Source organism: Pipistrellus hanaki (assembly GCF_964339955.1).
Source record: "Pipistrellus hanaki genome assembly, chromosome: X".
Classification (NCBI taxonomy): Eukaryota; Metazoa; Chordata; class Mammalia; order Chiroptera; family Vespertilionidae; genus Pipistrellus; species Pipistrellus hanaki.
Genome location: NC_140524.1, coordinates 18,455,724 through 18,482,945, shown reverse-complemented (window position 1 = coordinate 18,482,945; position 27,222 = coordinate 18,455,724). Strand labels below are relative to the sequence as shown.

General features: G+C 43.4%; 1 protein-coding gene and 1 pseudogene across 2 annotated transcripts in view; one reads left to right on the top strand and one right to left on the bottom strand.

Moving 5' to 3' along the window:
• LOC311615577 (threonylcarbamoyl-AMP synthase-like) overlaps positions 1-24,268 on the bottom strand; it is a 33,150-nt pseudogene extending 8,882 nt beyond the window's left edge. The window contains exons 1-3 of the transcript in view: positions 24,205-24,268; positions 18,350-18,409; positions 11,078-11,133 (exon numbers count right to left, since the gene is read on the bottom strand). The product of the transcript in view is annotated as a threonylcarbamoyl-AMP synthase-like (transcript). The remainder of the gene's footprint in view (positions 1-11,077; positions 11,134-18,349; positions 18,410-24,204) is intronic.
• Positions 24,269-26,339: 2,071 nt separating this feature from the next.
• On the top strand, positions 26,340-27,191 carry LOC311615576 (melanoma-associated antigen 10-like; the record flags this gene model as incomplete). Its single annotated transcript, XM_084870916.1, has 1 exon — positions 26,340-27,191. The coding sequence occupies one exon, from the start codon at positions 26,340-26,342 to the stop codon at positions 27,189-27,191; it is 852 nt and encodes a 283-aa protein (XP_084727042.1).
• Between the last annotated feature and the right edge of the window lie 31 nt (positions 27,192-27,222).

Genomic DNA, 27,222 nt, shown 5'->3' with positions numbered 1-27,222 from the left:
TCAGAGTCTTCCTGAATTATCAAAGAGTAGCATAGATAACAATTCAAGATAGATGATGCCTGAAAAACCAACATACCAGAACTTACATATATATATATATATATATATATATATATATATATATATATATATATATATATTCATTTTGTCCTAAAGATCCTGCCATTGCTCTAAATATGTTCAGAATTCTTCTTACAGGCAATTATCTAACCAAATTAGGACATTTTTCTTATATCTTTGCTTTAAAATAGATGTTGGACTGAGAATGTTATTACCTACCTGATTCAGAAGGTTTGATGGTGTCACTTTTAAATATATCCTGAAATAAACAAAAGGGTTCATTGAATGAAGAGCTGCCACCATTAGGATAAACAAATGAACCATCAAACAAACCCCTCTGAAAGCTCATCCAAATGAGTGACAAACCCTTTCTGAGTTCTGGCAACATCTCTGGAATCACTCTATGGCTTCCTACCGGTATGAAGACAAATTTGAAGGTACCAACAATATCTCCAAAACTGAATGCTAGAGAAAAATGAAGCTTTGATACCAGGTAAACTGTGGTGTGACTTAATTTATTGACCAGGATGGACTCAGTGGGGGTAAATCATTAATTTTTTTGGTCACAATAGTGACTTTCAAGTCCATTCTGTAACATCTCCCTTCTTGTATTTACACAGATCCTCAGGCAGATTTCATAAATGTTTTAGTCATGTATTGTTTTTAATGAACAATCTCAATCTTAAGTATTAAAAAGCTGAATCAGAGGAAAACCAGAACTTGAGTATCTTTCAATTAATATCTGCTCTCTCCCATTACAGCTCTTGGCCTAACCTGGACTCAGAAGCATACAGTAGGGAAGGTGGAGCTGTTGCAAGATGTGTTCCTGAGAAGCAGACTTTGAGATGGAGATTACTGAGCAGACTGAAGTGCTCTTGGGATCAACATCTGTGGATAGGAAGGGAGAGGGAAAGAAGCAGGACTGAGAAGGGGATAAAGATGATGTATTTTTTTTTTGCATACCTCTCAGCTCTTGTCCTCCTATTCCATGCATTATGCTATATCTGTTTTCACGTGAAACCTCCAGATAGAATGGATGAAAACAAATGGACAAGACCTTACCTGACTGGGGCAGTATTAATCTTGTATTGGCATGCTCTGCATGTCATGCATGCCACAGTGCTGGCTCTTTCTCTTGTGAAATGGTTTTAAGATTCTCTGGAGTCATTCCTACCATAGGGACATTGTACTGCACCATCTTTCCATGGTGATACATCCTCTGAACTAATTTTGATTTATTCTAGCCTTGTCCTCCTCATGTGCATTTGTTTGGAGATATCACTTCCATGGTAGCCAAATTTCTTGGGCTTGGCCTTTTCAGAATGATTTCCATCCATTGACTTTCATTAGTATTTATTGTTGCCCATGGAAAAAAGTTTAATTGCCATTAAACTCTGGCCATGACAGTTATTCCCCCCATGGATCACCCTAGCCTGTATTTCATTTTAGACTTCCAGGTAACAGCAGGGATCAGTTCATATGTTCTCCAAACATCAGCTATAAATTCTATGACATTTCATATATATATATATATATATATATATATATATATATATACACATACATACATACATATACATATAATTAGTAATATAATATATATTATATATTATATATTATATATAATGTTATATATATATTTGGTATGTATCACTGGGCAAGGGAAACAAAATAAAAATAAGCAAATTAGACTACATCAAACTAAAAATGATTTTTTTCCAAACTAAAAAATTTGTGCACAGCAATGGAAATCATCAACAAAATGAAAAACAACCTAATAAATCAGAGAAGATATTCCCCAACAATACTTCCAATAAGGGGGTTAATATTCAAAATATATAAGGAATACAACTTAACACAGAAGATAAACAACCAATTAAAAAGTGGGTAGAGGACCTGAATAGATATTTCTCCAAAGAGGACATACAGATGGCAAACAGACATATGAGAATATGCTAAATGTCACTAATCAGCAGAGAAATGCAAATTAAAATGACAATGAGATGTCACCTCATACCTGTCAGAATGGCTATCATCAATAAATCAACAAACAACTAATGTTAGCCAGGATGTAGAGAAAAAGGAACTCTTTTTCTGAAATATTGGTGGGACTGTAAATTGGGCAGCAAGTATGGAAAACAGTATCGAGGTTCCTCAATAAATTAAAAATAGACCTAGCAAATGACCCAGCAATTAGACTTTTGGGTATTTATCCAAATAAATCCAAAACACTAATATGAAAAGACATACGATTCCTATGTACACTGCAGCATTATTTATGACTACAGGCCCAATGCATGAAATTTGTGCAAGTGTAGGCCTTCCTTTCCCCAGATGCTGGGGGTGATCAGTTTGGCAGGCAGAAGGGGGTAGGTGCAATCAGAAAGCTAGGCAGATGAGCAGTTGGGAGCCAGCAGTCCTGGGATGTCCGACTGCCCGTTTAGGCCCGACCCTAAATGGGCAGTTGGACATCCCTCAAGGGGTCTCAGATTGGAGAGGGTGCAGGCTGGGCTGAGGGATTCCTCCCCCTCTCCCCCCGTGCACTAATTTCATGAATTGGGCCTCTAGTATAGTCAATAATATAATTACTATTTATAGTGTCAGATGGGTACTAGAATTATTGGTGTTTCATTTTGTATGTTATATAAATGTATAATTACTATGTTGTAAACCTGAAACTAATATAATATTGCATGCTAACTGTAATTGAAAAATAAGAAAAAAAAAGTTGCATATTTTCTGTCAACATTTTCTGATAGAAAGTCTAGGCTGGCCTGGCTTTGTATGTATGTGAAGTAGGTACTGCCTGTACTGTAGGACCTCACCATCTCTGAAAGGCACCTGTAAAGAATTGGAATGGCCAGTTTGTCTGTGTATGATCAGTCACACCACTTGAAGTTGGTGGGGTCAAGTGGGTAGTTACACTTTAAGGATATATGTCATAATTGTGGCAGTCCTGAGAAACTCTGATATGGTGGAATGAACATGCTTTATATTTCAGAAGATGTGAATTTAAGCTTTAATGGTGTGCCTTGGGCTACCCTGAAGTCCATTTTCTTCATTTGTAACACTAAATTAATAATAGCAGCTTATTAGTCTCACAGGATGGTTTGAGGACCAAATGTAGTGATACATATGAGAGTTATACAGTATAGAAATATAAAATTATATGCTCAAATTTAATGTTAAAGTATTTAATTTAAAATGTAATGTGCTCGCCGAAACCAGTTTGGCTCAGTGGTAGAGCGTCGGTCTGCGGACTGAAAGGTCCCAGGTTCGATTCCGGTCAGGGGCATGTATTGTACATTGGTTGCGGGCACATCCCCAGTAGGGGGTGTGCAAGAGGCAGCTGGTCGGTCTTTCTCTCTCATCGACGTTTCTAGCTCTCTATCTCTCTCCCTTCCTCTCTGTAAAAAACCAATAAAAATATTTAAAATAAATAAATAAAAAAATGGAATGTGCTTAAAACTGCTTTGCACTAAGGATGAGAAGGAACCTCTTATGTATTACTAGGGGCCCAGTGCATGAATTCTTGCATGGGTTGGGTCAAGCCGGCCTGGCTCCAATTGGAGCAGATTAGAACTGGTCCTGTTGGGAGGAGGAGATGGTGGGAGGTTGGACTGGGCAACTGGCGCACCTTGGTCAGGTCCCAATCAGGGTTGGGCCAGCTGGGGGGGGGGGGCATAGGTGATTTGCCAGCTGGCCCTGCCTTTGATAGGGGTTGAAAGGCCAATTGGGGGTGGGGTTGGCCATGAGGAGGGGCTGAAAGGAGTGGGAGTGCCGATCAGGGGCCAGCAGCCTGAAGGAGGGGGGCATGGGTGGTTAGCTGGCAAACCCTGACCCCTATTGGGGTGGGGGGTGATCAGGTGCAGATGGGCCAGGGGGAGGGGCTACAGGTGATCAGGGGTGGGCTGGCCAGGGGAGGGCCTGCAGGCTGATCAGGGTGGTGGGGGCCCATTGAGGGTGGGGCCAGCCTGGGGGAAGGTCAGGGGGGTGTTTGTCCAACCAGCCCCACCCTTGATCTAGTGGGACAGTCTGATTGGAGGTGGGCCGAGCAGGGGAGGGGCCACAGGAGATTGGCTGGTGGCCCTACCCCCTGATCAGGACAGTTGGTTGGCCACACTGGACATCATAGCGACTGGTCATTATGGTCATTATGGCATTACAGTTGCTGGCTTTTTATTCCAAGTGTACCAGTTAATGATGCAGATTTTTTAATAAAAGAAAACATGATAATTTCAAGAGAAATGTTCAAAAGTGCTTCATTCAAAGTAATGTCCATCGCTAGCTACATATTTCCTCCATCTTTCAGGTAATTGGTGGATATCGTCTCAATAGAACTTCTTTTGTTTTGAGGCACACCATTCAGAGACCCAATTTTCCACTTCTTTGTACCTTTTTAATTGCTACTCAGAAAGTGCATGTGCCATCTATCTGAACAAGTAGTAATTTGAAGGAGCAAGTTCTGGTTAATATGGCAGGTGGGTTAATACTTCCCAGGCAATATCTTTTAATATGTCTTTAACTGGTTTTGAAGCATGTGATGGTGTGCTATCATGAAGCAAACTTTGCCGTGTCTTCTGGCCCATTCTGATAGTTTTATGATCAAAGTGTGGTTCAAATTGATTATTTGTCAGTAGCAATCAGTATTAACTATTTCACCTGGTTTTAGAAGCTCATAATACACCACACCTTCCTGATCCCACAAAACGCAAAGCATTGTCTTCTTTCCAAAGCAATTTGGCCTTGCAGTCAATATTGATGGTTTTGTACATTTGGGATGCTCAAAATAAATCCATTTTTCATCGCCAGTCACAATTTGATGCAAAAAATACTTTTGTGCCGTTGATAGCTTTTTTACTGATGACTTTTTGGTTTTCCATTTGTCTTTAGTTCAGTTGATGTGGCACCCATTTTCCTTCTTTTAAAATATTTTCCATTGTTTGTAGATGATTGGAAATTGTTTGCTGAGTAAGATTTAATCTTTCTGCAAGTTGTTTTTGAGTTTGACACGCATCTTCATCCATTAATGCTTATAATTGTTGGTCTTCACACTTTTTCAGTTGACCTGGATGTTCTTTGTTCTTTGTCTTTTACATCGAAATCAACACTTTTAAAGTGTTAAACCAGTATTCACAAGTATCTTGAAATGAAGCATATTCAACATAAGCTTCCCAAAATATATGATAACTTTCAGCAGCACTTTTCTTCAAAATAAAATAATGAATTAAAACTTCCTAAAAATGCTTTTTTGGCACAAAATTCAATATTTTTAAGCATAAAAACGTCTATGATGTTAACACCGTTAGAAAATTTGACATATGAAGTTTGAAGCTTGCTGTCAATAGAACAAAATAGCATACATATCAACATATGTGTAACTCCATCTATTGAAAAAAATCCTCATTATCAACCAGTACACCTGGTATATACAGATGTTACCTTTTGGTGTTATTCTGGATATTATATAAAAATGCAGGTGGTTACAGTTATACAAACTCTGACTTCATTGGAAAAAATTATTTACAAAGGGTAATTTTTTAGAAAGGTGCAGAACCTGCAAATGGCAGCAGTGGCATGATTTGTGACTAAGACTCTGCATTATCTTTTAAAGTTATTTATTTGGAACAGTGCTCCAGGAAATCTAATTTGAGATCATTTTAATTTATGTAAATTAAGGGGATCAGATTATTAAACATAGTATACATACATTAAAAGCAGCAGGGATGGAGCGTAAGAACATTTTTCTCATTCTTATTAAGAATTGCTACATAGAGTTCATTTTTTGGTGTTGTAAATATTAAAAGCTATACCTTTTATTATACAACTAGACACCTGGTGCACAAATATGTGCATGGGTGGAGTCCTTTGGCCTGGATGGCATTTGGGGCCAATTGGGGCCATCTTGCCCAGTCCCACTTGGGGCAGATTGGGGCTGGCCAGCTAGGGGGAGGGACCACAGGCAGTTGGCTATGGGAGCGCACTGACCACCTGGCTGGCTGGGGGAAGGACCATAGGAAGTTGGCTGTCCCTGGGAAGTTGGCTGTGGGAGCACACTGACCTCCAGTGGGCAGCTCCTGTGTTGAGAGTCTTCCCCATGCTAGTTAGTGTACATCATAGCAATTGGTTGACTGGTTGTTTGGTCATAATGGTTGCTTAGGCTTTTATATATATATATATATATATATATATATATATACATATATATATATATATATAGATTCTGAAAACTCAATAGTGCATTTGGCAATGTGGAAAGAAGGGAAATTATGCATTTGACATCCTTAAAACTTTTGATTGCTTTCCTTTGCCTTTAAAGTAATATTTACTGAAAACTAAATTGTGGATGGTGTTACAAAATTCTTGCAATTTGCAGCTATGGCTTCTGTTTCAAGATCTCCTTGTGCCCACCTTAAATTAATGTTTAAAACTTTTATTAAATGGCTACTAAATCCTGGGCAACAGATATAAAGGAAGAAAGATTCCACGAAGAATGAAACATGAATCTCTTTAAAGGTGTCTCAGTCTAGGGGAAATGTTCTGGAACTTTAGTAGGCCTAACAATCACCTAGAAAGCTTGTAAAAAATGTCAGTTTTAGCACTCATCTGTAGAGCTTCTGTTACCATAGGGTAGATTTCTGGAGTCCAAATTACTACCAAGAACTCCAGGTTAATTATGATCCACTCTCCAAAAGCACTAGTCTGTAAAGAGCAGCAGATATGTACAAAGAACTGTGGTAAAAGTAGAGTTACAAAGCCCAATGGAAGTATATAAAATAGATAACTTGTGATTGGTGAAATCTAGGGATGTCTGACTTGAAGATATACTTGGAAATAGAATGTTTCATAACTTAAATAATTTCCCATAAAATGTCATAAATAAATAAGGGGTAAAAGGAGTAAACTCAAGTGAAATTTATTGAGTATAATTATGTACGTGTACCATAGAAACTAAACTTGGGAGATAAAATATCAGATTTTTCCCAAGATACTCCAATGAAATAGAAAATGTCACATTTTAGTATAGACAGAAAATTAGGAGTGAAGTATTCAAAACTACTTGTTACTAACAAAATAGAAGTCAGTACCAGAATGAAGCTAGGATGTGGTCTTCCCCAAGTTGCTTTGTCCTTGTCCTAATTAGTCACTTTTGGGTACTGCTGTGCAATCCAAGACTTCTAGCACAATGATTCCTGTAGTACTATGGGGCATGGGTTGCTTAATCCTGATAGCAATCTTTGGTGACCCATCTAAGTTTATTTTTACCCTTGAGTACTTATCATGTGTCATTCTATATACTTAATTCTGCAATGAAGAGCTGAGAAGGGAAGACTTTCATATAAACAAATCATGCCAAGCCAAGGAAAACTGTGAAGGGCTAAGTATTATCAGTACATATGGGTAAAAAGGCAATACAGTTTGGAGAATAAAGAGAAAGGTAGTAACATGAGTTTAGGTTTGATAAAAGATATGCACACAGGGTCTGTTGAGAAGCACAGTTTGTTTGGCATAATGATTTCCTGAAGCTTGATTATCTCACAAGACTAATAAGTTTGATTTCTGCGTCAAGGTTAGAGTTGGTAAGATCTGCACTTTAAGTAGAATGCTCTACTCTTGAGAATGGAGTGCATTGGAGAAAGGGCAAGACAGCAAAAATCACCTTTTTCTGTTAACTCTTCAACTCTATCACTTCTCACACTGCAATATGCTTTCTAGGGCTTAGTTTCCAAATGAATAATAAAAAATAAATAAAAAACACCATACATTCTGTTATATCTAGCACCCTACATTTGATTAGATGCTCACATTAAAATATTGTTAAGATTATCATTTACTGGATCCTGTAGGTCCAAGTGGAAAAATACAGCTTTCAAAAAAAAATCTGGAAGATCAGAGTTATCACCTTCCTTATCTATAAATATATTAATAAATTATTGAAAGAGTATATTTGGTTTTTCTGAGTGTGGATTTTCTACTGTTGTTTTTTGTTTTATTTGGAAAAATATTTTGGCATCTATAATTAGCTCTATATTATTAGATTTAATGGTGATCAAATGAAGGATGGACAACTCAAAGAGACAAATAATAAAACTTTTGTTATTCTGACTTTGGGAATCATTCTTGACATACCCTATTCCTCATTATCAAAAGAACAGACTGAGGACAGGAAAAGCAAGATACAAAATTTCCATCCTCCACTTTGGAAGAATAAGGCACTGACTTCTGTAGCTTCTATCTATCCTATATAATAAAACCCTAATATACAAATTGATGGAACAATGGAACGATGGATCGCTATGATGCGCACTGATCACCAGGGGGCAGACACTTAACGCAGGAGCTGTCCACTTGTGGTCAGTGCGCTCCCACAGGGGCAGTGCCGCTCAGCCAGAAGCCAGGCTCATGGCTGGCATGCAGAGGAGGTGGCAGGTGCCTCTCCTGCCTCCGCCTCTGAGGCAGCACTAAGGAATAGTGAGCCTGGCTGCAGCAATAAGGAATAGTGAGCCTGGCTTCTGGCTGGTGAGTACAGCAGCAGTGGTGGGAGCCTCTCCAGCCTCTGTGGCAGTGCTAAGGACTGCTAAATGGTGTAGGCTGGGCTGAGGGAAACTTCCTCTCCCTCTCCCCCCAGTGCACGACTGTTATGCACTGGGCCTCTTGTATTTATAAAATGTCTGATATTTGTTTAGAGACTATGCCTCCATAGTTTACATTACTTGATTTATTGTCTCAACATCTCTTTCCTGTCAGGGAACATATGCATCTACTTAAAAAAAAACACACAAAACTTTATTGTTGAGAGTATTACAGATGTCGCCCTTCCCCTTTCCCCCCTCATTGCCCTCCTCCACCCAGATCCTGCCCCACCCCAGGCCTTCACCACCCTATTGTCTGTGTCCATGGGCTATGCATAGATGCATATAAATTCTTTGTTTAATCTCTTCCTGCCTCCCTCCCTCTGAGATTCCTCAGACTGTTCCATGTATCCATGCCTCTGGATCTATTGCTTTATATATTTTTTTTATTGATTTCAGAGAGGAAGGGAGAGGGAGAGAGAGAGATGAAAACATTAATGCCGAGACATAATCATTGATTGGCTGCCTCCTGCACACTGAGGATGTGCCCTTGACTAGAATTGAACCTGGGATCCTTCAGTCCACAGACTGACTCTCTATCTACTGAGCCAAACCAGATAAGGTGGATCTATTTTATTCATCAGTTTGTGTTGTTCATTAGATTCCTTTTTTCATTTATTTATTTTGTTCTTTTTATTGTCGGTTTATTTTGATTTTTAAATTCTATTGTTCATAGATATGTATTTACTATTATACCATTTTATTGTTCATATTATTGCTATTTTTCTTGTTTTTCTTCTTATTATTAAAAAAGAATCTTCAACATTTCATGTTATACTGGTTTAGTGTTGATGAATTAGTTGTAATTTTCATGGGGTTATGGGAGTCAGTGAGTTACCGTGTTTACTTACACTGCCATCTTTAAAAAGTTATCATATTCTTGGAAGTAAATTGTTTCTTACTCCCAATCAAACCAAGTTGTTCTTGTGTAGCATTTTGGTCACAGGGGTAGGCACCAAGAGAGAGAATGGGAATATTAGAGAGGGTAACCAGGTGGTATTTGAGATTATAGTTCTAACAGCTCTAAGGCCAGACATACCCTTTAGTTTGATTATGTGAACCATTAGCTTTCCCTTTTATGAAAAGTTAGACTTGAATTTCTCATACACTACTTATAAGTAGTGTCACAGAAAACACTTTAAATCTGTTCACTCTATTCCATTCCTACCACAATTGCCCTAGCTAATATTCTGAAGACCTCCTATTTCTACTATTGAAATAGTCTCCAGATAAGCTTCTCCATATTTACTGTTGCAGTGAATATTTAATTGCATTTCATTTTATTGCAGGTATATCTTCATGGATATGTGACTTATGCAGATGCATGAAGTCCCATTATGTGCTTTAATGCTCTGTTTTTGATATCTTAAAAATCGTAATAATTTTATCTTGTTTTATGTAAGTAACTAGAGGCCTGGTATATGAATTCATGCACGGGGTGGGGGTTGAGGGCTACAAACTCCAGGAGGTCGGCTACCAACTCCGAGGAGGGAGCAGGCCCTCAGTCCACCTGGTAAAGGGGCCGCATCTGCCACTATCTATCCCCAGTTCCCCATCCAAGCCCGGGGCCCAAAAGCCTCTGGCAAGGTTGGGAGAGGAGATGATGATCACCAGGCTGGGCACAGAAGGAACAGATGCAGAACACCAATGCAGCCCACCACTGCATGGTTCCACACCTCCCCCCTCTCCCTCCCCTCACCACTGCACTGCCTTGGTGGGGAAGGGAGAGAACAGGAGAGACAATTCCTTGTGTCAAGGGATGACTTTCAATAGATAGCAGCGAGGGAGATGCTCTGCTATGAATGAAACCCCAACCCAGAAGTAGGTGGTCTACAAATGGTTTAGCACCAGGGGCCTATGAGGGCCGACCGGCTGTGGGGAGGGGGAAGGGACCGTGGGCGGTTAACTGGCTGTTGGAGGTTAGCTGTGGGAGTGCACTGACCACAAGGGGACAGCTCCTGCATTGACTGTCTGCCCCCTGGTGGTCAGTGCACATCATAGCAACTGGTTGACCAGTTGTTCTGCTTGTTTGGTCACAACAATAGCTTCGGCTTTTATATACATAGATATGTGATGGGATAATAAGATATGTATATGAACAATTGAATATTCTAGGCATGGTCTCAGGACTACAGCCTCAGTGGGTGGCAGGGTGTGTGCTGAGCAGTTGGCATGGATGCCTGGTGTACATACATACTCATGCCTAGTGCAATCTGGCCTCCCCTTCAGGGTGTGGAACTGGAATCTGGGTTCAGATTGGGGGAGGTGATGATGGCAAGCAGCAACAGAAGCACTAATAGTGATTGCAACAGCTTCAGGTTAGGGAAAGAGATAATACACCACATAGGGGAAGTTCTGGCTTCCAAGGTGGGAAGTTGATTTACCTGTATTTCCTCAGAGCCTGTCTCTGTAACATATGCACAAATATTAATTCCATGACCTGAATGTCAGAACAGGAACTACTGTGCTCAATACTACATGTGTTAATAAAGTCTTATAAAATAAAAGCATATACATGGACACTGTAATACTGGTTTGGGGAGTTATTAGAATTATTTAAGGAGTTTAGAATTTCTGGTTTTTAAACTGCTGCAACATTGCAAAGAAAATATCAATAGGCTTAGAAATAGAAATTAAATATATAGATCATTACATTTCACTGAAAAGAACACTATTTTCAGATTAAGACTTGGATCTTAGTGCTTCTGCTTCACTGGTTGAACAGAATAATAATATAATGATCTATGGAAAAAATCCACAAAGTATAATGATTCCAGAAGAAAGATATCAAGATAATGAAACATCTAGACCAGCGCTGAACAATAATACTTTTTGCAATAATGATGATGGAATTGGTCTCTTTCAGAGTTTTCCAGTACACTAGCTACTAGCCACTGTGACTATTGAGCACTTAAAATGCTGCTATGATGATTGAATAAGTAAATATTTAATTTTAATTACTTTATACTTAAATAGGCACATGTGACTATGGTTAATGTAATGGACAACAAAGGTCTAGACACTATGACATATGGCAACCTCTAGAGAAAAATTAGTATGTTTATTTTGGATGAGAAAGACTTGATAAATTGTTGGATATCTCAAGGGTTATCATGTGGTTGTTTAGATAAATTTGTGATTCCATAAAGGAGAACTAGAACTAATGAATAAAGGATTATACAGGAACCAGTTATGGACTTTATATGAAGAACTTTCTAAAAACAAATGTGTCTAAAATTGAAATGGATGGCTAGACTAGATGCCCTTCAAGGTCCCTTTCCTATGCTGTGAACCTATACTTGGATCATCAAAATATTGGGAATAGTATACATAGAGAGAATTTGTTTCCAGCTTGATAGCCATGTAATACTAAGGTCATTTAGGACACCCAGGCTAGTTGGCTTGTCTATTTTTCTATTAAATCCTGTGTAAAATATGCCAATCGATGAGATTAATAGTTCTATTTTCTACTCATTGTTTTTGAGAAAATTCCATTACTAAGTTTGTGGGGGAAAAGAAAACTAACTTTTCAAGACTTTTTTTTCTTCTTTAAGCTATCAACATAAACATTCCATGAGTCCTTCACTTCCCAGCTTTTACAGGTTCCTGAAATTGTGTCTGTAAAACAATGATAGGTAAACATTGAGAGTGATGCAGTTCCTAGGTTAGATAATGGTTGATGCTAATTACTTCAAGTAAGACTGTAATCTGACTAGATGAAAGCAGTTACTACCGTGTTTCCCCGAAAATAAGACATCCTCCGAAAATAAGACCTACTTACAGGTTTCCTTCTGAGTGAAATATAAGGCATCCCCCGAAAATAAGGCTCCCCTAGGCTAAACATGAGAGATTTGGTCCACTGATTCTGAAAGAAATGGAGTCACAAGAAATTCACCAGGAAATTCAGGAATTGGATTGTTATGATGATGTTCCAGAAGATGATGACATGATTGTCATTGAATAAATGAGTAAATTCTTGATACTGTAGGATTCACAGTTTGTCTGGCTTGTGTTGACAACTACCGTACTACTGTACCGTATACAGGTAATAAATTTCCTTTATTTTCATTGAACAATAAATTTGTACTGTATTCTTCTTCAAGGAAATAAGATGTAGCACATCTTTGGGAGCAAAAATTAATATAAGACACTGTCTTATTTTCGGGGAAACAGGGTATAATCAATTGATGTGTTTCCATTTGTGCAATCATGGCTTTTGTGTGATATTCAGCTTAGGAAAAATTATAAAGTTAAAATAATTACATATTTTATTTAACAATTCAAAATCATTGGCAAATTAAATGATTCAACAACAAATATTTACAGAGCATGCTCTGATCTAAGCAATAAGCAGACACTTTAGATACAGTGGGAGATATGGCATAGTCTTTACAATCATAGAACTTATAGGCAAATGGAGGAGATAGGCAAGTCAGCTATTAATCACAGCTTGGAAATCAATGCTGTGATGAGAGGAAGAGCACAGAAGGGGATTGGAAGCCCAGAGAAGGGTACCTAACCTAGCCTGTACTTGGGAAGGTTTGGGATGGGGAAAGGATACACTATTAAACACTTTATCAATTTGATATGATTTTTTCTCATTTAATCTGTCAATGTAGTATTCTTATCTGCCCTCAGATGCATCCCTTACTTGTCCTCTGCCCTATAATATACATATGCTGAATCCTGTAGACTGTAATTCTTAGGATGGCCAATATTTTGCTACCATCTAGGTTCTGCCAACAGGTGGACCAACAGGAAATTAGAACCTAAGAAAATGGAGCAGATTTTTTTTTTCTTTTCCTCTGCATCAGTTGGTTTCCCCTTTAGTGGCTACATATTTTACACAGCCACAGCCCCATCAGATTGATAAAATATGGCTCTAGATCTTGTTGAACCCAGTAACACTATATCCTCTCTTTGTCCTTCAAGCCTAGAGATGGGAATGACTTATTCATGTTGCTAATTATTGAGTTCCCTGACTCTCTCCTGTTTAGTTTCTTTATTACTTATGTAATCAATTTCCTGCATTAAACTGCCTTGGTGTTAAATATTTACAATGGTTTCTTCCTTAGATAATTCCTGACTGTTACATGGGTGACCAATTATAGTGACAGATTTTTCTAGTATTAAATTTCATTGAATTCCTAAGATAAACCCAGATCTGTCACCAGCAGTTAAATGTTTAAATATCTTCTATAATTAATTTAAAAACAAAACAGACAAAATTCTGAAACCTTCTCCAAATTACATTCTATGTCTCTCATCCTCTTCATAGTCTATGCAAAAATAATATTTACACTCAGTAGTTTTAAATATTTTGCAAAATTTTCTGAGGATGGTGGCATAGGTAAACACCTGAACTTGCTGCCTCGCACAACAACTTCAAAACTACAAATAAAAGACAAAACAGGTATCATCCAGAACCAGGGGAAGGCTGGCTGAGTGGAAATTATACAACTAGAAGGAAAGAGAAAAGCACATTGAGACTTAGAGGAGGGGTGGAGGTGCAGAAGTGAAGTGCGGAGGTATGGAGGCAAGCGGGCGGAAAAGACTAGCAGCTGAGTACACTGTTGTCTTTTTCAATCAGGAAGGAGAAACAAGCATCTGACTGCTCTGAACTCCAGTTCAGGGTGAGACTCTGGGGACCCACACTCATATGGGGAGAACCGGACTGTCTGGCATCGAGCCAAAATCAAGGGCAGGTTTCTCTCAGAGGTGTTTGCAGGGATCATTGTTCCTGCAGGTGCCACCAGACACAGGAACTCTTCCAGGCAGGGCTGATGGTCAGCCATTGCTGTTTGCTCTACCCTGGTGATTCCCTGAGACCCCACCCCACACAATTTACAACCCTCCCCAAGCTGTGCACAGAGGCTTTTGCACATGAATGACCTGGCCCTTTGCAATCTGAAACCTAACGTACTGCAGCTGGATCAAAGAGCCTCAGCGCCTCCAAAAGAAGGCCCTGCTTCACAGCTGGGCCTCATCTGGACACCTCCAAACCCCAAACAAAAAGGAGGACTCTGCAGATCTCTCTGTAGCTCTTGCTGGGTGGTCTCAGGTAGTGGCTGACTTTGCACCTCCTTGGAGATCCAAGAGCCAGTGTACCCAGTGGTCAGAGCCAGTGTACCCATCCAGATTACAACTCTTGACATCCATAAGAGACACACTCAGAGGGCAGACTCTGTGAGCACCAAAGCACCACTGAAGCAAGTCCTGCCTTATAAGGGTGTCTCCAGCACAGAAGTTCTCCCATTGTAGACACAGCTGGTCCTCACAGCCAGTTGGCCTGGAAGTCAATTCCTCCCAGTGATACCAATAGCAATCAAGGCTTAACTACAAGACTATGCACACAGCCCACAAAGGGGTTCACCAAGAGTGTCTACCTCAGGTAATTTGGAAGGCTGAGCCACTGGGCCCTATAGGATACCTAGCACACAAATCCATTTTATGAACACAGGGAAGCAGCCAAAATGTGGAGACAAAAACAGGTCACAAATGAAATAAATGGAGGAAAGAAAATTACTGGATATAGAGTTCAAAACCAAGGTTACTCAAGAATCTTCTAGAAACCTCTGAGAAATTTAGTGAGACCCTCAAGGATATGAAAAGGGACCAATTAGAAATTAAGCATACACTGACTGGAATAAAGAATAATATACAGAGATCCAACAGTAGACTAGAGGATCCCAAGAATCAAGTCAAATATTTGAAATACAAAGAAGCACAAGACACCCAACTGGAAAAGCAAAAAGAAAAACGAATCCAAAAATATGAAGATAGTGTAAGCAGTCTCTGGGACAACTTCAAGTGTACCAACATCAGAATTATGGGGGTGCCAGAAGAAGAGATAGAGCAAGATATTAAAAACCTATTTGAAGAAATAATGACAGAAAACTTCCTCTACCTGTTGAAAGAAGTAGACTTACAAGTCCATGGAAGCCCAGAGAACCCCAAACAAAAGGAGGCAGCTGATCAATATTTCTCATTGATGTTTCTAACTCTCTATCCTTCTCCCTCACTCTTTGAAAAAAAAATCAATAAAATATATTTAAAAAAATAAAAATCAGAAATAAATTATAACAGAGAAAAACCGTACAAAAATAAGTGTAGAAGAGATTGCAGTATTGTAAGAGAACACAACAAATATATTTCTCTCAGGAAAACCAAATGGTAAACAGGGAAAGTTTCTACATATAGAAGTACTTCAATAATAAATTAAAAAGAAATGAGGGAATTCTCCAACCCCTAAGGCAATATTTCCCAAAGTGTGGTACGCGGGAAGAGTTTGGTGGGGGTATGCGTTGCACTGGAGTTTGGTGGGGATATGCACTGCACCATACTTAGCTGCTCCTAATTCTACGTTCTCATGAGTACGAGGGTACTCAGTGTTACGAAAATTATAGAAGGGGTACACATATGTCAATAGTTTGGGAAACACTGCTTAAGGGATTAATAGATAAATATGATGATGATCAATGACTGCCAGCATCAGCATAAAGGAGATAACCAGGCATTATGTACCTCCTAATAGAAGTACAAATCATCACTTACAGAGTAGTCTTGCAAAATAAAAAATAAAAGAAGATCTGATCAAATTTCTATCTCTAACTAGCAAGTAATGAAATACAGGAGACTTAAGAACATATTACAGGACACTGAAGTATTGAAGTCTGAAAACTCCAGACTGTGAGCAACAGGACAGAACACAAGACCAGTGTATGTGTTTTTGTAACAATAAAAATTTAACTACAATGATAAAAAGGTGATGTGGGGAGAGGATGTAGATTAAAAATGACTTAGAGGACATCATTAAAAGTCCCAATGTATAGATCATGTTTGGGTACCAATTCAAGAAAATTGTAAAAGATAAATGGTTATATGATATCAATGACATTTAAAAAATTTAGAACTAATAACTATATTATTTAAATTTTACAAAATATTCCTAGTCATTTTTAATGTATACTTGGAATAATTAGAGGATAAATGATGCTATTTCTTGGATTTTCTTAACATTATTACAGCAGCAGATATGGGTGGGTAGATGGAGGTATACTTAGAACCAGATTTGCCATGCATTGATGATTAATTATTGAGACTAAGTATCAGGTAATGAAATTTGTTAACTATTCTTTCCATTGGTGTGTATATTTTAGAATTTCTGTAATAAAAACTTTTTATTGCAGATATCATGCCATTAAACTTGACATATCAAGTGAAATGGACAACTTCTTAAGAAAAATATAAGTTTGTAAACAGAGAATTCTAAATAAATAATACAAACTGAAACTGTTTTCAAAGCTAAAGTCACACTTAAATCCTCTAGAATAGGGAGATTTGAGGGTCATTTCTACCAAATGGTCAGGGAGAACTAAATCATCGTCTCATGTAATATCTTCTAATGAATACAAAATAATTCAAATATTTCTCCCAAGCTAGCTCTCTTTGATTCAAACACCAGTTGAGGACTTCCTCTGAAAATAACACTTGAACCAGGCTTGCTCACATGGCAGTAAATGTCTTAGATTGATAAAATATCAACTTAGCAGTGAATATAATGAACAAATGAAAATGAAAACATGATTCAACATTAAAATATACTTTCAACGTTAATTCCCTACATTAAAATATCAAAGAAGTATATAACTTTTCTAAGGAAGTGAATATAAAGTATCATAGAGTGGATGGCTTAAAAAAATAAATTAATTTCCATAAAATTCTGGAGACTACAAGTACAAGATCAGTGTGTTGTTAGGGCAAGTTTCTTCTGAAGCTGTTTCCTAGGCTTGAAGATGGCTGTCGCCTCCCTCTGTCTTCCCATGATATTTTCTTACTGTGTTTGTTATAATACCCTCTTCTTATGAGGACAACAGCCATATTTATGAGGGCCATTCTTATGACCACATTTTACCTTAGTAACCTTTTTAAAGGTCATATACACACATTCAGTCAAATTCTGAGATAATGGGATCAAAGACTTCAACATGTGAATTTTAGGTATGTAATTCAACATACAACAGGAGAAAATGTAATAGATTAAATCAATGGGTATAGACAAATAATGATAGAAAGAAACTTCAATATACATTCATGGGATACATTGTAGTAAACTAATAATATTAGAAGGGGATTTCCATTTCTTAAATCTAGAGCAAATAAAAATTCCCATGAAAGTCAAGGGAAAGACACATATTATCATCTATTCTTCAAAATTACACTGGAACACAAAGCCAGAGCTGTGGATATCAAAATGAATAAGAGGTATGAATATTGAAAAGAAAAAGATATTAATGGTGGTAATATGATAAGTTATATAGAAAATACCAAGGAATACACATGTGGAATATTCAAATAAATAAAACACCTAAGAGAGATAATGTAAGTTCACTCTAGCAAAAACAACAGCATTGAAAACAAAAAAGCAATAAGTAATAAGCACATGTATTACCATTACAAAATATTCCATTCACAACAAAATCCAAAAATTTTCTTAAAAGAATCATCATATAAATGTATGAGATCGTTATAGAGGCAACATTTACTGATAGATACAGGTAAAACAAGCCACAAATAAACAGGTATTTTGTATTTATTGATGGAATCCACATCATTTGTAAAGATGTCAGTTCTGATTTACACACTCAGTGACTTACCAGTAGCTTCCAAGATGAGAATCAGGTTTCGGCTGCTATCTTCTGCTCCCAAAACCAAGCCTGGAAAACCACAGAAGAAAGAATGAGAAACAATAATGAAATCAAAACAAAGTATGATAAACCCTGGGGGAGACTGAGGATTGTGTTGCACTGGTACTTGCCTGTTGAGTGAGGGCATTCTGGACCTATGAGAAGTTGGGCAGTTTGTAACTTGAATAGAAGGCAGAGAACAGTAGAGTGAGGGGCAATGATTTTAAACTTGTGCTTCTGCACCTCTACAGAAATCAAAAGCTTCCCCTAAGACCACAAAAGCCAGCAGCTCTGGGTAAGGTAAGGACAGTGAAAAAGAAGGGGCTGATTGAAGCAGTATGACTCAGCTCTGCTAATATTCACTTAAAACCACTCTAATGAGAAAGAGTTGTTTTTCCTTAAAAATACTTTATTGTAGCAAAATTAAGGAATGGCCTAAATTTGAATAGTATCACAATGAATCACCTGTAGTGAGAGTAGGCTTTTTTTCAGGCAACATACACACACACACACACACACACACACACACACACACACTCACATACACACACACACACACACACACACACAAGCATGCACATGTACACACATTTTACATATACAAAAGGAGAGTACAGTGTACAAAAGATTTCCAACTACAAATGAGGGCTATAAACAAGAAAATCACTGTACTGGACAATGCAAAGTCAGATTAGCCAAAAGGAGGCAAGACATCACCAAATCAAGCTGCTCAGCTTCTTCCATGTACAAAGTATTTTTTTACAATAAAATCTTTCCCAAGTCTAAGTCACTGTACTGGCTGGTTCAGAGACCCTATGGGAAATTGGGCTTCTCTGTAATGGGTGCTACTCCTCCCCCTCCAGCATCAAGCTAGAACCCAAAGCATTCTCTTGTAAGAGCTGCACTTGAGCAAACAGTTAGAGCAGCGGGATCTGGGGATAATTTTCCACATAGTCTTTCACTGAGAAGCCAGGATCCTAGAGGAGGAGCCTCCCAAGGAGAGGACTGAGCAGTCCACCCCTTCCAAAGGGGGTACCCCACCGAATCCTGTATCACCACTGATGTTACTCCTGGGAGACTGCAGGCAGGGGCCTCAGGCTGAGCAGCAACCCATGTTTTCATATGGGGGAAACTCAGGTAGGTGGAATACTTGGTCCGAGCCTGGCAGACAGGTCAGCAGAGGGAGGAGGCCAAACCTTGCCAGGTATCACAGTGAGGACTTGAAGGAAAATAGAAGACCCTAACCAAATAGGCCCCTTTCCTGCCATGCTTCTGCAATGATCCTGGGGAAGACACAGACCAGGGTCACTGGACTTGGTCAGGAGAAGAAAGGGTCCGGTGTCTGCCAGACAGCAAGTGGCAGACCCTGGGGGAGGACCTAATTGACCCCTATCCTACATACAGGAGGTGGCACAGAATCCAGGCCTCTAACTGCTTTCAGTCCTCAGAGGCCAGAGTGTGGTGGTGGGATGTGGCACCTGCTGACTTCACACTAGGGAGTCAGAGAGAGCTGAAGACCTTGCTCTGAGTTGCCCCTATCCATGTCAGGTGGGGGGTGGTAGGTCTGGGGCCCTGCCAGCCCTCCAGAGGAGGGTCTTGAGACAGGATTTCTGAGACACACAGAAGTCCCCACTCTCCCAACACTGTCAGCATGGGAGGTGCCAAGCAGGGCAGGCAGGCAGGAGTGATCTCTCCCCAAGGTCCTCCCTCCAGAGGGGGTGTCTCTTGGAAACGGGGCCTTGGACTGAGGGGTGCATCTAGAGGTCCACCAAAGGAGGACCTGCAAGCCCTGACAGGAGTAGAGAGAGATACTTTGGATGGGTCTGAAAGTAAGTCTATATTCTCAGATGGTGTGGGTAGAAGGTGTGGGGGTCTCCCTTGTCCTGCTGCTGAGGCCCACCCCGGGTGGCCCTGGGTCCTAGGAGCCCATCTGCTGCTCCCTCACCACTTGTAGTACCCTCATGTCCTCAGGGTGGGAAGCAGCTGGATCTGGAGCCCAGGAAAGCAGGCAGAGGGAAGCTGCCTGGGCAGTGCCCTGAGTCAAGGTGAAGACTCTGAGCCAGGACTCCGAGGTATTTCCACCCCAGACACAATAGAGGGGTCCTGGCCCCGCCTTCTCCCCCGCAGTTGTCCCTGGAGACCCCAGGCAGTGTTTCTGGTTGTGGTGTGTGGGGGCTCTCCTCTGGGGAATCTGAGGGGCCTGAGGTTTTCTATGGAGGGCACGGGGTTCGGTCAGAAGGGAGAAAATCCTGGTCTCCGCCAGGCCAAGCATCCAGTTGAGGACCCCCGAGGAAGATGGGGAAATGTCCCACCCCGGAGGGTGGGGCCCAAACTGGGTCCTGCTTGTGGCCTCAGCCCCAGCCCCAGGCACATCCCCTCAGGTGTTTGTTTGGAGATGGCACTTCCTGGCTTACCTTTCTGGGTGCCAGGGGGACAGGAGGCTTCCTCTGAGTGGGTCAAACTCAGATCAGCGCCTTAAGGAGGACCCTAGGGGAGGTGTGCGAGCAGCTGCCCCCGTCCACTGCCTGCAGTCGGAGGAGTCACCGCCACCCCACCTCCACAGCCACCGCCATTGCCATTATCCTGGGAGTGTCACAAAGGGTTCCCAGAAGTTCTCTTTCCAATATTCCATTCCATCAGTCTGATTGGGGGAGGGGGGGTATCAGACCCTCAGGTTGAGGAGTCCTGGGCCTGGGCAATGATCAGGGTGAGAATCCCTATGAAGAGGGTGAAATCCACCGCCACCGCCACCGCACCGCCACCGCCACCGCCATCGCCACCACCACCGGCACCTCTACCGCCACCGCCACCGCCACCGCCACCGCCACCGCCACCGCCACCGCCATTATCCTGGGAGAGTCACAAAGGGTTCCCAGAAGTTCTGTTTCCAAGATTCTCTTCGCCCAGTCTTGGGGGGAGGGGGAGGGGGGGGGCTTCAGACCCTCAGTTTGAGGAGTCCTGAGCCTGGGCGATGATCAGAGCAAGAATCCCTAGGAAGAGGGTGAGAACCCCTGCCACCGCCACCGCCACCGCCACAGCCACCGCCACCGCCACCTCCACCTCCACCGCCACCTCCACCGCCACCGCTGCCTAGGGTAGGGGCCAACCTCAGGCTGCCTCTGGCTTCAGCGCGGGAAAATCCAGGCACAGGTGTTTGGTGTTTGCATATGGCACTTCGCAGCTTTGTTTTTAGGAACCTGAGGGACAAGGGGCGTCAACTGAGCAGGTGAGACTCAGGTCCGCACCCTAGGGCGGGCCCCAGGGGAGGTGTGCGACCAGAAAGCTGCCCTGGCACTTAGGAGTCTCCCGCCTCCTCCCCCATGCCCTGCCCTCGCTGTGCACCCTGGGAGAGCCAGGCAGACTCCCGGATGTGCATGCGGTGTCCAGCCCTCCATGGCTGGCGCTGAGGGGTGGGGCTTCAGATCCGCACAGGGAGGGAGTCGGGGACTGGCCAATCAGCAGAGCGAGGCCTCTGAGAAAGCCAGGAAGGCACCGCCCACCGCAGACACAGGCCACCAGTCCCGCCCCGCCCCTGCAGTGGTCCCTGGGTGCCCCCACGCAGCGTGCCCGGAACCGGCTCCTTTGGCGTTTTCGCCTCAGGAGCCTGAGGGACCTGAGGTCTTCCTCCGAGGACTGCAGAGTCAGGTCCAAAGAGTGAGAAATTAATTCGAGGCTCTGCCTGGCGTGAAGGTGAGCACCCTGAGGAAGACGGTGGACAGGACCCACCACAGAGGGTGGGAGCCAAACAGGGTGCTGGGGTGCCCAGGGCTTGCGGAACTCCAAGCATCGGTGGTGGGTGTGGCGTTTCGGTTCTGTCTCCAGAATCTGAGGGCATGAGGTTTGGTTTGTGGGCCCCGTGTCAGGTGAGCGGAAGAAGGCGCCTGAGACACTGGCTGGTCAGCCTAATAGAGGAAACCGCCATTCAGTGTGTGGAGGCGGGGAGTTCTGCCATGAACTTGCCGTTGGCTCTGGGAGACCACTGGCGAGGCCCTTCAATAAATACAGGGTGTCCAGTCCCGCCTTCCAGCTCAGAGTCTCAGGAACACGAGGCTGTGGCAGCCCGGGAAGCAGGAGGGGTTCCTGGCTCTGCTAAGCACCTCTGAGAAGGTACTGAGGGGAGAACTCCCACAGAGAGGGGTCCCAGCGGCTGCCGGTTCAGCACGCATGCGCACATATAGGCGCGCTCGCTCAGCACGCATATGCACATATGGCTCACTCGCGTGTGCATGCCTGGGTGTGCATTTGCGCACACATACACACACATGCACACACACAAACAGGGCCCAAGGCTTCCCTTTGTGCTTACCTCTGGGAGTTTGGAAGTCTGGCTGACATGAGGCTTTTTGTGAGGAGTGTGGTGCATACTCAGGTCAGTAGCTGGAGGAGGCCTAGGCCCTGCCAGGCTTCAAGATGAGAACCTTGAGAGAGGAGTGCAGACCTGGAAATCCAGATTGTGGAGGTCCCAAGATAGCCTGACTTTCACGGAAGACTTGGACAGGGCTGTGGAGCACAGAGGCCCTTCTTTATCCACCACTGATTCCCTTTCTGGCATCTCAGGGACACAGTGACCCTGGGCTGTGGGACCATGCTCAGGCCAGTAGTAGAAGGGAGGAGATGCCAGACCTGCCAGGAAAAAGTATGAACACTTTGAGGATAGATGATGGGACCATTCGTTTCAGACAGAGGAGCTCCCCAAACACCCCACTCCACTTCCTGTCAACCCTGGGAGCACACAGGCAGTACCAGTCACCAATGGTATTTCCTCACTTCCTCCAGGAAGTTGTGGGGCTTGCCTCTTGGAAGTGAGGCCTCCATTTGATCAGGCACTGAATACATTGAGGGACTGTGAGATGACAGAAGATACCCCCCCCCCCCCACCCAACATACACACATTAGGATAGATAGTGTTCAGCCTCTGCCACAGCCCTAGGACACCCTGGGCAGGAGCAACAGAATGCAGCCTCTCTTTGCTTTTATCTGGAGATTCTCAAGGGAGAGACAACCTAGCTCTGAAAGAGCCAGAGCAGCCTGGGAGAGGGAGAGTCCAAGGCCCAAATTAGGTTCGCAAAGGTCAGGAATGAGAGCACTCCCTATAGCACAACAGATAGGACCCAGGCAGTCTCTGCCTTTGCTGTCAACATGGGAGGACTAGGGACATGGCTACTGAATGTGGCCCTCCCTCACTACCCACTCCCTGGGGAATGGGGGTGTCTCATGAAGGTGAACACCTTGTTCCCATGAGTGTGGCCTGAGTTCAGCAGACGGAGGCTCTGACACCCTGAAAAGTGTCAACATGAAGACTCTGGGGGAGGACCTCTCACCCCATGGAGAGGGATCACACAGAAATGCCCAGGAGGGTTACCAAATGTGCTGTTTTCTGACTCCCACTTTGGGATTCTGGGGGAGCTGAGGCTTTTATTGAGGTGTGTGACTTCAGGCTAGATGATAGAGGATACAGCCAGATCCTGCCAGGCATCAAGCAGAGGGCTGTGAGAAGGGGCCTCAGCCTGCCTGCCCTGGAAATACCCCAATAGCTAGAGGGCCCCAGTCCCACCCTTCCCCTCCTGCCAACATCAGGAGAGCATGGCAATGTTGGCCCTATGTGGCCTTTCCTTGCTTTTGTCTGGAGGTAGGTCTCAGGAGGTAAAAGTTTTAGGGGGAGCCACAGCAGATCAGAAGAGAGCAGAGTCTCAGGTTCTGGCTGGATTCAAGGTAAGGACCTTTAGTGAGGCCTGAAGGCCCTCCTCCCCCAAAAGATAGACCCCTCAGAATGCCATTTCTGGGAGGATCTGAGCAGGCAGGCATGGCCAGATGGGAAAACTCACATTTGCCAGGAGCTCTTTCAGCAGTCAAGGTGATGGAGTGCTTCAGGGAGGTGAGTGAGGTCATGGCTGGAGGAGGAGCTTCAGGTCAGAGGAGGGCAGGGCAGACCTTGCTAGGAATACAGATGCATAAACACTTTGAGGGAGGACTGACTATATTCCCTATGCCAAAACAAACCCCAGGCAGGGTTGTCTATATTTGGTATCTTTTTCTTTTTGTCTGTAGTGTCCCAGGGGAGTGGAGGCCTTGGTCTGAGCTGGTGACGTCAGCAGAGGAACGAATTCCAGGATTTCAGATGCATATAGGTGAGATAAGGACTTCGAAGGGGGACTAAGGGTACCCCCTAACTTGGACAGAAGGGGAGTTTCTCAGAGAAACACCACCCTGTTCACAATATCCACCCTGGGGGGATCTGGACAGTAATTCTGAGATGTGGTGTCCCTGACTTCCTGCATGGGGTGGGTGGAGGTTTTTCTGGGAGGTGAGGCCTTGGTCTGAGGGGCTGATTTCTGGTCACTCCATGAGGTAGGCCCAGGCCCTTCCAGGACCAAAGAGAAATTCCTTGAGGGATGGCAGAGGGACCACTCATCCCTGCTGTCAGTCGTGGGAGACCCTGGGCAAGGAAGGCTGGATGTGATGTCCCTTTACTTTTGTCTTGGCGATGGTTTCAGGGATTGAGGGCCTCAGTCTGCATACGAAGGCAGGCCAGCTGTGGGAGCCACCTCAGGTCTGAAGAGGAAAGAGTTCCAGGTCTACCAGGAGTCTCGGGAAAGGAGCCTTGGTGAGGAACAAAGGTAATTCCCGCCACAGAAGGAAGAGACTGTGCACAGCATGGCTGTGAGATCTAAATGAGATCTGAGGATAGCTCACTATCCACCTGATGGGCCCAGCCCTTCCCATCAGCACTGGAAGGGCCTAGCAGGGGTGGCAAGAGGTGGAGCCTCTTCACTTTTGTCCAGGGGTTCTCAAGGAGGTGAGGGCCTTGTTTTAAGGAGGAATTGCTCTAAGGGGGAGACATAACAGGTCAGCAGAGGACTAGTCCCAGACTCTGCCAGGATTTAAGGTAAAGACCCTGAGTGAGCACTGAGGGCAGCACACCCTCACCAGAGTACTGAAGGCATAGCCAGCTCTACCCTTTTCCTTCTGTGAGATCTGGGAGGCCCTGAGGCATAGTAGCTGGATACAGTGCACTCTCACTTTCTTCTTGATGGTCTCAGGGAGGTGAGGGCATGTTCTGAATTTGTCAGTGCCCAGGACAGCAGAGGGAGGTGTCCCAGGCCCCACCAGGCATCAATGTGAGGGATGCAGGGAACCCTCAGATAGAAGTTGTGAGGAGAGGGCCTCTGTGTGAGGCATGTGTCCTCAGGTCAGCAGAGCAGAGGAGGCCCAGGCAGAGTGAGGAGTCAATGTGAGATGCATACCCTGAATGTCTATCCAAGTCCCCAGCCACATTCCCCAACACCACCTGCTCACAGTCAGCCCTGGAAGCCTTGGGTTGTGCTGGGTGGCTGCACCCTGAGGCGCTTTCTCACATCATCCTACAGGTTGCTGGGAGACAAGCCATCCAGGAAGACAGGAGCCCAGTGAGGCCCCAGAGCACCCCCTAAATAGAAGACCTGTAAGTCAGCCTTTGTCAGAGCTGCCAAGGGTGGGCATCTCTGCTGAAGCCACTGACCCTCTCCCTCTCTCCTCCAGGTTCCTGGGAACCCATCTCACATAATCCTGCTCACACTTCCACCTGCTGCCCACAACAAGAGTCAACATGTCTCACTCCTCAAAGCGCCAACGCCTCACCTTTGAGCCAAACTTTCAGGCCCATAGTGAGATAATGTTTCCCATACTTGAGGAGGAGGACTCCTCCATTTCCTCTGGCTCTTTCAGCTTCTCCTTCCCCTCTTCCTCTTCCTCCTCCTCCCCTCCTTCCTCTCCTGTATTCCCAGGCCCCCTGAAGGAGGAAAAGGAAAAGGAGGCTGAGAAGGAGAGGGAGAAAAAGAAGGGGGAGAACGGGGAGCAGGGGGATTCTGAGGAGTGGGAGGAGAAGGAGGCAGAGCAGAAGAAGGGTAGGAAGGAGAAGCTGAAGAAGCAGGAGCAGCCTGCTTCTAAGACATCAAGACCTCCCCAGCGTCCTCAGAGCTCCATGGCATGGAGCACATCAGTTGAGGGCCCCAGCAACCAAGACAATAAGAATACAAGCTCCCTGCAGACCTCAGCAGAACCTGAGTCTCAGTGTAGAGACCGCATAGATAAGAATGTGACCGATTTGGTGCATATCATGATCCTCAGGTATCGTTTGAGGAAGCCTATTACAAAGGCACAGATGCTACAAGTTGTTAGCAAAAGGGGCAAGCGTCAATTCCCTGTGATTTTTAAGAAAGCTTGTAAGTGCTTGGAGGTGATCTGTGGCATTGATGTGAAGGAAGTGGTCTCTGACACCCACTCCTATGTCCTTGTCAACTCACTGGATCTCACCTATGATGAGATGCTTGGTGACCAGGAGAACATGCCTAAAAACGGCTTCCTGATAATCATCCTGGGTATGATCTTCTTGGAGGGCAACTGTGCCCAGGAGGAAGCCATTTGGGAGTTCCTGAATATGATGGGAGTTTATGCAGGGAGGGAGCACTTCATTTATGGGGAGCCTAGGAAGCTCCTCACCAGAACCTGGGTTCAGGAGAATTACCTGGAGTACCAGCAGGTGCTTCATAGTGACCCACCACGCTACCAATTCAGGTGGGGTCCAAGGGCCCATGCTGAAACCAGCAAGTTGCAAGTTCTGGAATTTTTATTCAAGGTCAAGGGGATTGACCACATCTCCTTCTCATGCTGGTATGAGGAGGCTTTGAGAGATGAGCAAGAGAGAGCCCAGGCCAGAATTGGCCCTGTGGGTCATGCTGCTGCCAAGTTCATGGCACAGCCTCTCCTTCCCCAGCTGAAGAATGAGAAGAAATCCTCACGCTGTCTTAGAAAGGGCACTCACATTTCTAAATAGAGGAGAGTCAGAGGCAGGGTCAGGTTGGGGA